At 38.8% G+C, this 13295-nt stretch overlaps 1 protein-coding gene across 1 annotated transcript in view; it reads right to left on the bottom strand.

Moving 5' to 3' along the window:
* Positions 1–13295, bottom strand: part of TMEM163 (transmembrane protein 163) — an 88249-nt gene that overhangs the window by 72498 nt on the left and 2456 nt on the right. Inside the window, exon 2 of the mRNA XM_084209026.1 lies at positions 10393–10512. Coding sequence (XP_084065152.1) covers positions 10393–10512 — 120 coding nt within the window. The remainder of the gene's footprint in view (positions 1–10392; positions 10513–13295) is intronic.

Raw genomic sequence — 13295 nt, 5'->3', positions numbered from 1 at the left:
TCCCCAGTGTTTAAAAATGCTTGTAAGAGTCAAGACAGACTGCCTTAAGCAAATATTTCCTAACAAAAGTGAGAAACAACTTACAACCAAAACACCAAGGAAATGCTAAACAGATCCTGAAAACACCTCTTCTAGTACAAGTTCATCCTGTCATTTGTCATATGCTTTAGGGACTGATGCTTATTTGCTTCAAATTGAAATAAACCCATGGAAGTCAACAAATCCCTGGCCTTCAGCTGAAGATCTGTCCCTATAAATTACCTTAAGTGTATTCAGGTGATTCCAAGTCTAAAGATTCCATAAGCCATTCAAGATCACTTGCAACATTATCCCTTAAATCACAGCCTTGTTTTCATCCACCAGATGTTTCTCAGCAGGCAAATGTACACACAACAACCCAGTGAGTATCTCTTAGTGGGAGAGTAACAGGAAATTTCACTGTGAGTAGGGTTTGCTCAAGTGGCAGGACCCAAAATACAAAAATTGAATCATTTTCCTGCCCACTTCTCAGTATCAAATAATTGTGGGTTTGGTTTTTTGACACATTCACAGGCAGTAACTACGGGTTTCCCACAATCAGAGCTCTTGTGGTAAGGGGCACATAACTCTGATTTCTACCTCTTTAACTAAAAATCTTAATAATTTAATTTCCCGACTGAGTTTTTCATGGCTAGAGAGGATTGTTAAACAATCCTTCCTTGTTGCAGGCAATTGCACACAAATATCAAGTCATGCTAAATGAAAAGGAGACACAGTTTACTATCAGTTTTTAATGTACCACAGAAATGAGCAGATGAATTGGCTCTTTTGGGTACTATTAGTTCCACATAGTTAGACATTATAGCCTGATATATGTTAGCCTCAGCAGCAAGTCAGAGAATAGGGCTGTCTCTCAATTTGGGAGGTACACAATAATCCTCTGGGCATACACACAGCCCTGTTTTACACAACAAGCTGAGACTGATGCCTTACATCTGTCTTCCTCCCTCCTGGCAGCACGCTCCAGCACACATGCAAATTGATGCCCATAAACCAGCCCTGCACAGGCTGCTGGAGCTGCTGAGCAGTTTTCCCACAGCCCCTGAGCCATGTATTTAGGAAGCTGGTGATCTGCCACCACTGCAATCACCATCAGTTTTGTCTCTGGCTTCCACGGTCTTGGCCAGGTCTGATGCTGGGTCCTTGACTCTGCCCCGTGCCTTCCATGGACCTGTGAGCAATTGAGTAAACTCAATTCACACTAAATGTGAATTTAACATCAACATTTCAAGTATACCTTAACCTGTCTGTTGTTCCCTACCAGAATGGGATTGCATGGAGTTTTGGTTTTTTTTCCCCAACTATGCATCCTAGCTGACACTGCAGGCTGCATTTCCATCCTACTAAATCTCCCACTGAACAATGATAAATCTTTCTTCTAAAATTTTTCTTTTCATATCCTGGGGAAATACTGTCATTCTTTGGCCATTAAAATATTTCACTAAAGAATGTGGTCTGGGGATGATGCACCTAGATGTGTATTTTCTTCACTTTGATATATTGCAAAGATACATTGTACTTAACAGTTCCTAGAAGCAAAACCTTTAATAGCAGAAGATAAACAATCCTCTTATCTGATGAGAAAATTCCATTTAGGATTCAGCCAAAGATCCTGTTCTGCAGTAGATGTTACTCATTCTCAGCATCACACCTGGCACAAAAATGGCTCAGAGATTTCTCTAGAAAGGAGAGCTTGTGGTGCAAGTGCCAAAAGCCACTTATCCTGCAACAGTTCCTGGAAGGCAGATGCCTCTTGTCTACCTATTTTTATGGTATCTGTCAGACCATCCCACTTCCTCTGCAGTTCTTCTGTCTAGCAAAATACCAGCTGGCTATTTCTGGTCATTCTTCTTTGACTAAGCACTGAGTAATCTGCTTCTTTGAACTCTGAAGATAAGCTTCTCTGTCCCTTTTCTTCCAATATCCAAAGAAAAGAACAGTAATGGAAGTCATACATGAGAGTCAAAAGAGATACACAGGAGCTCTTAATGGTTTTCCTGAAGAAGACTGCTTTGCAAATGAAGATTAGTGTCCATTAAAAGTTATCTCATCTTTCCCAATCTCCAGACTTCTCGTTTCAGTCTTTAATAAAGGCTGTGACAATGTTCATTTGCACCAAACCAATTTGACCAGCTTGTACCACCCGTTTAGCACAATGCATCAAAGTTTTCCAACCTCTGGACTGACCAAACTGGATTTTTCACACAGTATTCATACGCCTCCTCTCACAAAGTGCCGTGGCATGTGAGCTGCAGGAGCACCCAGGGCACCAGGTTTATGCTCTTGCTGGTGGCATTTTCAGAAACCAACGTGTCCTTCAGCTCAGACTGGGCTGCTCACCTCACCAGGGGTGAGGGGTGGTGCCACCCATCCACACAACCCCATTCTCTGTTATTTCCTCTGCTCCCACTCTGTGAGTCCCCCCCAGCTCCCAGATGCTCCCAGTTCTCACCAAACACTACCACGGCTTCACATCCAGCTCCAAGGGATGGAGCTGCTGGGAGCTCAAGGGCAGGGTAAAGAACACATATTATTTATGAGATTATTTTACTAAGTCCTCCCACAGTGCAGTTTGAATAAAATGAGTCATTTACAAATAATATTCTGTTCTGAGAAAGTATTAAAATCTAACAAATTTCTATGTTCAATGAAAGGAACTCAAACACTGTTACTGAAAAATCACAGAAAATAAGTGCCAAAAAGGGAACACCAAGCACTATCAACCTCCCCAGTAAAGCAAAAGTTACAAGTGCTATTAAAAAAATAACTGAGTTACCAGTTTAAATGCTGTTGCATATTAAGTTAAAAAACATGAATATTTTAAAATTTCTGGCATAAGAAACCTAAGAAGAAAGCTGTGCACTGATTTTCCTTATTTTCACTACCATGACCGTGAAGTTTGAATCCAGTAGTGCTTTAAAAGCTCACAAAATTCAAACAATAAAGTGAAACTGCACGATGAATATTAAACATACATTTTCTGTCATTAATATTGATTTTCAGCTCCAGATACGAAGAATTACAAGTTCGCCTTTGCCAATAAGCAAAGAAGTGCATTTTTAAATTGGGAAAGCAGAGAAAATATGAAATGATCTATGAGAACCAAATTCTATTGGTATAGCAAGCATTCAGACAGAAATCTGTTAATACATTTGTGCCCTTGCACAAGCCTGCAGCAGCTGAGGCACTACTTTGTGGAAGTGATTCTACAGCAATTGATTGGAAATACATTTGACTTTTCAGACTGCAGGGATGGTCCTTCAAAGGGCAAATGTACACCCACTTGTGTGATGCAGCAAATACAGCAAAAGCAACAATTGAGACTTTTGCTGGAGGATCATTTATTTTCAATTTTACACATAAAATTCAAGCAGTTTTTTTACGGATAACAGTTAACACCAATCACGCGCAATAAACTTATTATTACTTTTTTTTTCTCCTAAGTACTTCCATCTGCTTTTAGTCAAGATACACATTTTTCACTCACTGCAAGCTAGGGATGGCTGTAGGGAACATTGTTCCCACAGCACCCAGTTAGCAGGAAGTGGTCTGCACAAAACCCTCCCCATTCAGGGTTAAATTCTTTTCCCATAAGAAAAATTAACCCTCTACCTACACCTGCCTGTAATGGCACAGTAGAATTTTCTCAGGGATAAGAGGAGGACCCATGACACCCATACAATTACTTAATAATAACTACACATAGTTATTTATAATTATTTGTATATTGCACCTTGCTACATACAAATGTCTGATTCCCATCATTGGAACCTCTGAAGCATCAAACACAGAGTTGTCTTTGACAGAATCCAGCAGGAATCTGATGGCAAAACTGAACACCAAATTTCAAGTGTCTTAAAACCTCCTGCAGTAATTCAAATACAACATATATTACCTACGTTACATAACATAGATGTAAATTCATTTGAAAGATGTAACCATTCTTACTGGTCTAAATGCTGCACAGACTCATTCCAATCTTCTCCACACAAAAAAAAAAAAAAATCCCAATAAACCTTGGAAAGGAAAAATAAAACAACAAAGGAAAGAACTGTGATTGAGATTATTACACCAAGCAGCCTAAACAATGTCCTTGCACGTTTCTTATTCTCCATGAAGTCGTGTTACAGTGTTGGTTTTCCCTCATCAGCAGCACCCTGTTTTAATTCCAAAATTCTTTGGGATGATCTTTTCTCATGAGAAACGAGTAACTACTTAACATAAGCAATTATTAAATTGCAATTTTCTACTGCAAAAATACAACAGGCTAGCATGTTTTAAAGGTTAGCATTTGAACACAAATTCAGCTGTTTTAACAAACTTCTACCACAGCAATAATTTTTTATTTGTTTGCTGTTCAAATACATTATACCATTATCTAGCCTGTTCTAGATTTCACAGACTTCTACCATCATTTTCCCTGCCAGCTAAGGAAAAGATTTCATGAAGTGTGAAGCACTGCAGATTTTAGACCCACACTTCTGCTCAACAGCTATCAGTCTTGAACTTGACATCCATATGTTATTTTCTCCTCCCAAGAAAGTCACTTAGAGCTTTGTGTGCCTGGAAAAAAAAAAATAGACAGGCTCTTACTGGCCTCTCATTTCATTTTCAGTGAATGAAAATTGCATTTTGCTGTTATTAAGTACAGACTGACCTATACAAAAGGCTGTCTCTTGCCAGTGCTGCACAGGCAATGGAGTTTTTTGTCCTTTAGCTTTTATGTGTAACATGGTTAGGATTTTTTGTCCTTTAGCTTTTATGTGTAACATGGTTAGGATTTTTTGTCCTTTAGCTTTTATGTGTAACATGGTTATGTCCAAACTCCATTTTCACCTGTAGTGATGCAGCTGTAACGAGGATGACAGGGAAGCACAAGAGTCACCAATATCAGAACTCTTCCTTGGGAATCTGAGTTCCACATTTCATTAACGCTTCTGTGAGCCCATAGCCCTGAAGCATCTGTCTTTTTGTAACTGGTGCAATTAAACACCCTGAGAAACAGGCAAAGTGAGGGATCTGTACACTACCACGGAGGAGCTTTATTCTCTATTTAGTTCTCTACTTGGTTTTAAGTGCTTCCATGGAATTGTCACTTGACATGTAAGTTTCTGAATAAATGCAATGTGCTCTACTCAAGAAAATAAAAATCTAAAAATACCCTTCTCTCAGGTCTTTAGAAGTGAGGAATGCAATTCTGTATAATTCCTAGAAGAGAAAACACAAAGACCAAGACTCTTCACATTTTCTGTGATCCTGGAGAGCTCTGTTTAGGTTCCCAGATGAGACACTCTAACTTCAGCCTGAGTGCTGAATGCCCATCATTTGTCTGAAATTAATGACCTTTGAAGAATTAAATATCCAAACTAAAGAGCCTCTGAACCATGAACCTTCCCCTACATTTTTCTTTAGTAATATTATGATTCACAGCTGTGCCCAGGGTGTACTAAGCATTGTGCAAACATCAGGGAAAGCCCACATATATTTAATTTTTCAAGCATGAACGGGAATGGCCCACAGAGAAAATGATATATTCATCAAAAAATTAATCAGTTGGCTGAGATGAAGAGTGACAGATTGCATCAGTACATCCACATGTGAGTATCCAGAGGACAACAACTTCAATTGCTCAATGTTTGTCCCATGTAATTTGATTTGCATGCACCTGAGTAGAGGAAAACCAGTACTCATGTCCTGTAGCTAACCCACATGAGACTTTATGACTCAGTGCAGTCATTCCAGTGAAAAAAGTGGGCCTGGATACACAGTTTCTACATTTGTTGGCATTTATAACTGTTAAAATCTGAATTAGCATAAAGCATTAATCTGAAAGCAAAACCTACCCTGAAATTTGTAAGCATTTGCACCATATATTTCAAACAAAATTCCTCCCAGTATGTGGGAGCTCACTATGGTAAATCATTTTTCAGCAATTCGTTCTGAAACACAAATAATTTTTTATATAAAATCAGTGTCTGCATTTACATTTAATATCTCATCCATGGACTAATGGATAAGCCAATCCTGTAAAATAGTCCCACTCACAGAATTCTACCTACTGAGTTTCCACCTGAGATTTGATACAGATAAATGGAATTCACCTTCTCAAAACCAGCACCTCTTACTGCACCAGACCAAACACTTACCAGGATGTGGCTCTTTGCTGCACTTGGTTATTTCTGTGCAGCTGAACCTCACCTGTGCCTGTGGTGGGCTGGAAGGGGGGATCTCCAGAGCAGCCCTGGGCACAGATGTGAGCAGCCACTGCTGTAAACAGCCCCTGCCCCTCTCTCCCAGTGAGCAGGGCTGGTCAGACCTGCCCTGGCCACAGCCCTTCACAAAGCTCACATTTACAAACCCACACATTCTGAACCTTCTCTCAGTTTCTGACCACAAAGAAAGCCTTCAGTGCAGAGTTTGGTCTATGCATTGTTGTGATGCAGTGATGGGAGTCCTCCATTCACTGGGAAACAATTTTGGCTGATCAGATCAGGGAGATGAATGAACACACTGCTTTCTGTGAATCACAAGTCTACACTGGACAAAAAACACCAGACAGAACAAGCTTGTCTTCTGCTTTGACAATATTATCAGAGATTAGCTGCCTGAGCAGAAACTGAACTGCAACAGCAGAAGCTGTATTTGTATATTTTTCAAAATTATGCTTTAGTAACATAAATGTCAAGAAACTAAGAATAATGGGTTTCAAAACACCAGAGTTCTATTCCACCTGCTCTCCATTATGATTCTTAAACTAGGCTCAGTATGAACACACAATACTGCAGCTACAGAAATAAATAATAGTTGTTATTATGAAATGACTGCAGCCTCATACTACGCAGATATACACTGCAAAAAAAAAAAAAGTTCTTATTCTGTTATCATTCTTTTCTCTGTTATCATTCTTTCCTTACATTACTGTAATCCAGAAATAATTATATTAGAACTATTATTCTGGCACTTACAACGGGTGCTAAGGAATAATTTAATGTTCATTTTATCATGCTCAGACTCTGTTTATTGCTATATATTTATAACAAAGTAAATCCACTCTTGAAGAATTCTACAAGTATGCATATTTCAGGCAGCACTGAAATGAAGAGCAAAATGAATTTATTGACCAGGCATTGATTAGCACTTGATCATGAAAGTATTGCACAAAACAACAGTGCCAGAATATTTTGAAAGCACCAAACCTTCAGCCACTAAAGATGATACATGGGGGTCCTCTGACTTCAAGGATCTCACACATTTAAGTCTACAGATTTTACTGAAACCTTGTGTAATTTCATGCTGGAGAGCAGCATCTGCAGCAGCTCTCAGAGCCCTGAGATCACAGTGGCTACCACAGGGCAGGAGCAGTATCAGAGACAGCAGCTGGAACTTCCAAATGGTCTTTTACAAGTACAGCATTGCTGCAGTAAAATTAGGTTTATTAAGTGCTTGACAGTAAGAGATCTGTTCTTTCAGCTAAGTGGAAAAGCTGATTTCATGGTCTAAGTCCTACTTGTCAATATTAGTGAACAGAAGGTAACAACTTCATTTTCCCTTAAGCAATGATTCTGCTCCATCCCCAGCCTAGCCTAGTTCAGCTTTCTCTGAAAGGGGTGGTCAGGCACTGGAAAAGACTGCACAGGGAAGGGGTGGAATCATCACCTCTGGAAGTTTTTAAAAAAAGTGTGAATGTGGCACTTAGGGACACTCTTCAGTCATGAACGTGACTTTCCAACCTTAAAATTTCCAACCTTTTCCTTTCCAACCTTAAAATTCTATGATTCTATGACCTGAAGCCTCATTTGCCATAAACATTACCTAATAAGGAACCTACTTTATGCATTCAGATCAACGTGAGATCTTTCAGTCTCCTTCAAAATTACCTGGTGAAAGATCAGAGTTCAGCCAGGACAGCATCACAATCCCACCAAAAGAAAACATCTCATTCCAGTCAAGACAAACCATTCCAACTTACTCTAATGCTGGAAAAATACAGTACTGGAGGCAACTAGACCAGCCTTGAAAGGAAGGGTGGGCAATGGACCATAAAAAAGGAAAGAAGTCTGCTTACAAACACTTGGTTGGAAGAAGCTTCTGAACCTCTTCCCTACTCTCCCCTTAGCATTTTTCCTATAGTTATCAAACAATATAATGGGAATTTCTGGGGGAGTCAGGAAGAGCAGGGAGAATAGTCAGTGTAGCCTGAGAATTACCAGAACAGGTCCCTGTTTTTCACTGCAATGGAACATCAGGGCTGTATTTCCAACACTTCACCATTACAGACAGGAGGTAAAATGGAAAGAGGATGCTTTAAATAGCAGTTGCTTGCAAAGAATTGTCACTGTCAGATACCCCAAAGTGACAACCAGACATTTCTATCAAACAGGCAGCAAACTCTGGTCACCTGGCATCTCTCCCAACTCATGGATTGGCTGGAGGAACCTGCTAAAAGGACAGCACTGAGGAAGACAGCAGCCAGGGCAAGGCAGTAAAATGAGCAGAACTTCTGAAATTGCATGGGGACAGCAAAGTGATCACAGAAGTCACTGTATTTTCCTCAAAGATTGAAAAATTTTAATAGTAAAGACATGAAAAGCCCTGGCAAGGCTTTTGTGGCATGTAAGTTAACTGTCAACTACCTAATAAGAGATTCCATACAGATTTAATACGTATCTGTGTGCTGATTCCTCTCTCACTCCTCATAAATTTAGCCTCAGCAAACCATGGGGACAGATACATTCCAAAACCATATAATTAGTCTGCTACTGATTTCAGTAGTTCAGTGCCTATTCCCTCCAGCTGAAAATGCAGTCACAGGATATCCAGGGACTACACTTTTGCTGTTGTTTGTTTCTCTAAACACTACCAGAGTGCCAACAACAAGGAAAGAAAAACAGAATTCAGCCTAAATAATCTTAAAAAAATGTTTTTAAGGATTCTTTTAAAAGACACAGTTTTAGTTATCTATATTACACTTAATTCTTGTGAGCCTGACAAATGAAAATGAAAAATAAAATTAAGCCATATCACAATATTCCTTAAAAACTAAAGTGTTAAGAGATAACAAGGTTATTCTGTAACTTAGTATTTACCTTTATGTTGCTTCAGTAGCAAAGACAGACCACTGTATTTCCATGAAGCAAAACAAAATGGAAACTTGTTTCACTCTCTTGTTAACATTCAAATTCTTTACAGTGTCAGATTCTGCTTTTAAGTGTCCCTCCTCTTTTTTTCTTATTTCTGAACCAAGTTATTGTACCTGTGTTTCCATATAAATTGCTCTGAGTAATATATGTTGAGTTTTCAGAGACCATTTGGTCAGATTTTAATCACCTCTCCTGGGAGCTGACACCAACTTCCAGCAGCAGGTCATACAATGCAGATTAGAATAACAAAAGACATGCTGCTGTGATTCAAAAAATAAAAAAAAATAAAAAAAGGGAAAAACAATACAAGTCTGTCTTTATCAAGCTTAAGAATGATGTTTTGGGACTTCTTTGATGTCTCCTAGACAGAGCCTTCCTTTTGTTTGTATTAAAGCATAAATTCAATCGCTTCTGATTTTTCCCCTCTCTAAAACAGAGAATGTGCCACTGAAAAGATTTTGTTCCACATTCCATGTTTCTTTTTGTCTTTCATGTGTTACTTATTTGCCCAAGATAGAAAGCCCGTATTTTGAAAATCTGCATTGAACTAAAATTTGTATTTACACAATGATGCATTTTTTCCTGTTTCGAAATAAAAGAAAGAGATTTTATTTTTTCCCATATAAAAGTGATTTGGGTTTAGTTTGGATTTTTTTTTTCCCACTCAAATTCTTTGTTTAAAGGTAAACTAGAAAAATGTCATAGAACTTATAGAAAAACACTGTTCTAAAAAGAAAATGGAATTTCTCTTTCACATTAGCATTGTTTTAGGCTATCTGTCAGCATAATACAGATAAATTATATACCTTTCCCTTACAATTCACCACTCTTTATTGTAGCATTCCCACTAGAAATCCCAAACAGATTAAGATTTGTCATATTTGACCTCTTTGGTAAAAGGCAACCGACTGCATAATGATTTTTACACTATTCTCCAAAATGAACAGTTCCACATGTATAAATGCTAGCAGGAATCAACATCTCCTGTTTCTTTCTCCGACCTTCAGCAACTCTGTACTCTGCAGAAAAAAACCCAACAGTTTTACTAATTTATAAGCACCATGCAGACACAGGCAGTCTAGAGAAAAACCTCTATAGCAGTTGCAAAGAAAAAAAAAAAATGAGAAAGCTTCCACAAAGAAAGAAATTCTGAGAGACCGAAAGAAAAACAAAAAGGAAGAGGTGTGAAATTTAAAATATTCCCAATACTCACTGAAAGCAGCCACTGCAAGAGCCAGTGTGACAATAATGGAGACCCAGGAAACCCACAATGCCTTCTTTCTGTAGCTTTGAGCTTCATGAGGTTTTAGCCTTGTACTGCTTTCTAGTAAACCTGATAAGCAATAAGCAAAGAAGGTATGAACAATGCATTGCTCCTTTCAAAAACACAGCTGTGTTAGTTCAGCCCTAGAAGACACATTTACATTCTATATTACACACAGAAGCAATACAGAATCAAATCCTGCTCACATTATTAAGGTTAAGTGAATGAGACCACCAGAAACATGTGAGTAAGCAAGAAGAGCACACACAAGCTGTTTTGACTCCACACATCAATCTCTTAAAAAGAGCACTGCATTCCAGTCATGGAAATTCACAAATCAATGTGGTTTCCACCTGTACCTCTACACAAGAAATGGCTCAGTCCCATACTCCCTCAGATCAAAACTTGTTTCAGAACTTGAGGATCCTGGGGCTAATTAACATAGGAGGAAAAACTCCTGCTCACCAGTCCCTGTGGAATCACCTCCCAAAGCACAGGGATACACTGCACATATTGATCATCAAAGCACAAGTGGGCATGCCCCAGAATCAAAGCTATCACAGCTGGAAAAGCCTCTTCAAGCACCTTGTCCTTCATTTGGGGTAAGAACACATTCCCACTGAGAACTAACTGAAGAACCAGCTCTGTCCTTGCTGCAATCAGTGCAGAAGGCTGTTGAACACAAAGGAATGCTATTGTTTTTTCTCTTTCATGATGATTTCAGTCTGTGGAAGTCTTTTGTCCACTGATCTTACATCACAGAGAATGCAGGTTAAACATAAATTAACATTCTTTGGTTTTTATTCTCTCAGTCTGAGTCTTAAGCCACTTCTAAAATGCATTCAGAATTTTACAAATTTCCATTCTGTATATCCCATTCTGATTAGTTAATGCTTAATACATTAATCTAATTTGAAACATACATTCTTTCTCACCACTATGTTTCAGCTCAAATTTGCTTAACTGGAGAGAAAACCTGATGGCTTTAAATTTCTTAATGAGTTACTCCAGAAGATGTGGGTGGCTCCTCTCAGATGATGAGCAGTTTTCAGAGAGATCTGCCTGCACTGAATGCATGGAACTGAGACACTGGTTTAACAGCACGACTTCCAGTAGCTGCTCTAAGGTCTCAGACAAAGGGTGGGGAACAGGGGCTGTGTCAGACTCAGCACCAGATTAGACCAGAAGAGTTGAAGCTGTTACTACCCTCACCTTCTGGTGGCTATTGCCACTTTCAAGGCAGGGACATCTGATCTGGTTCTCAGTGTACTCCTGAATCCACACCATGTTTAACCAAGTTTATTAACCTTTACAGATATTAATTTCAACTGACTGTAATACACTGGCTGAAAACTGCAATGGTTTTGGAATCAATTCAGAACTGAATCAGACATCTCTGCCTTGGGGGCAGCATTATGTCAGCAGAGGGGCAGGCATCCACGGGTGGTCGAATTTGAGCCATCAGATTTTATTCTGCCACTTGGAGTCTGTTAAAATTACTGGTTGTAATGCCAGCATAATTGGTGGGATACACACTGTTTTGGAAAAATTCTTTATGCCTTTTACACCCCAGTTACAATAAAGCACAGAGAGTTTCTTTATGGGAGTTCAGAGAGCCACTCTGAGAATTTCATGCTCGTATTGTATTTTTAGAAAATTTAAAATATTATCACACTTTGTGCTACACACTCCCCCCTTTATGAATGGAAAAGAATCTACAAACTTTCATGGACCAGGCCTTATACTGGAATTATATCTGTTTCTTATTACATGCATTCTTTGTCTGTCTAATACACAAAAACTGATAGATGACAACTCTAAAAGCTTTGAGTCTTTTGCTGATAGTGTTGCACAGTTATTTCTCACATGCCTGCTTTAATTTGTGTGAAGATTTTTTTTTTCCCCATAAATGTTTGGCCTATCTTCTGCTACTATATATAACGATGTACAGTTTAATTGCTGTCTGCTATGAGGTAATTCAACAACACATCTTGAAACATAGGAGGGATTTCTACTAATCTAACCATAGAGAAAATATACCTTTCACATTTTGTGTATTCACCCCTCCCATCCCCTCCCCAAACCAAGGATTTCAATTTATGGTCCAAATCTTTTTGGAACATAAAGCAAAGGTTTTCTCAGCCAATTTTGGCTCTCAATATTTCAAACCTCAAATAAACACAGACCAGAATGACAGATATCCTCACCTGTTTCTTTCTTTTAAGACATCTTTTAATTCATGGCTACAGCTCACATTACCTGGGAAGTCCAACATACATGGTTGATACTAACAAATCAAACAATACCCTAATTAAACTGAGGAATGAATAACAAGCCCCAGAGCTAGTGCAGCACTCCTGATTACTATTCACATGTCAAGCACGTGTCCAGTATGACAGAGACTGCGGTCTTTATAAAACTCAACCACTTCTGCTCTGTGTGTGTGTGTATTTCTGTCTCTCAAAATGGCTGGCATATTCTGGCTGTCAGCGATGTGATCCCTTCCTTTCTGAAATAATTCAAATACATTTTCTGTCATTAAAATTTTCACCCCCAAGAAAGATCCTATAATTCTCAGGAGCATCCTGAGGCCAGCACAGAAAAATACAAACTCATTCACATGACTACCAAGCCCATAGAATAAAAATTATTTAGAGGCAACAACAGCTCATTAATTTACACACAAGAACAAAATTCACAAGGTAAGCTTCCATATTTCTTCATTGACCATAAGAAAGCAAGCACCCACAGGAGGCTGAAAGTTAATCTTTCAGTATGACCTGCACTGCTACAAAAATCAAAAGCTACCATCTACAAATGAAATTCCTCCGCCCTGAAATTAACATACTGAG

This window comes from Fringilla coelebs (genome assembly GCF_963513975.1).
Source record: "Fringilla coelebs genome assembly, chromosome: 7".
NCBI classification, from domain to species: domain Eukaryota; kingdom Metazoa; phylum Chordata; class Aves; order Passeriformes; family Fringillidae; genus Fringilla; species Fringilla coelebs.
This window is presented reverse-complemented; position numbering and strand designations above follow the sequence as displayed.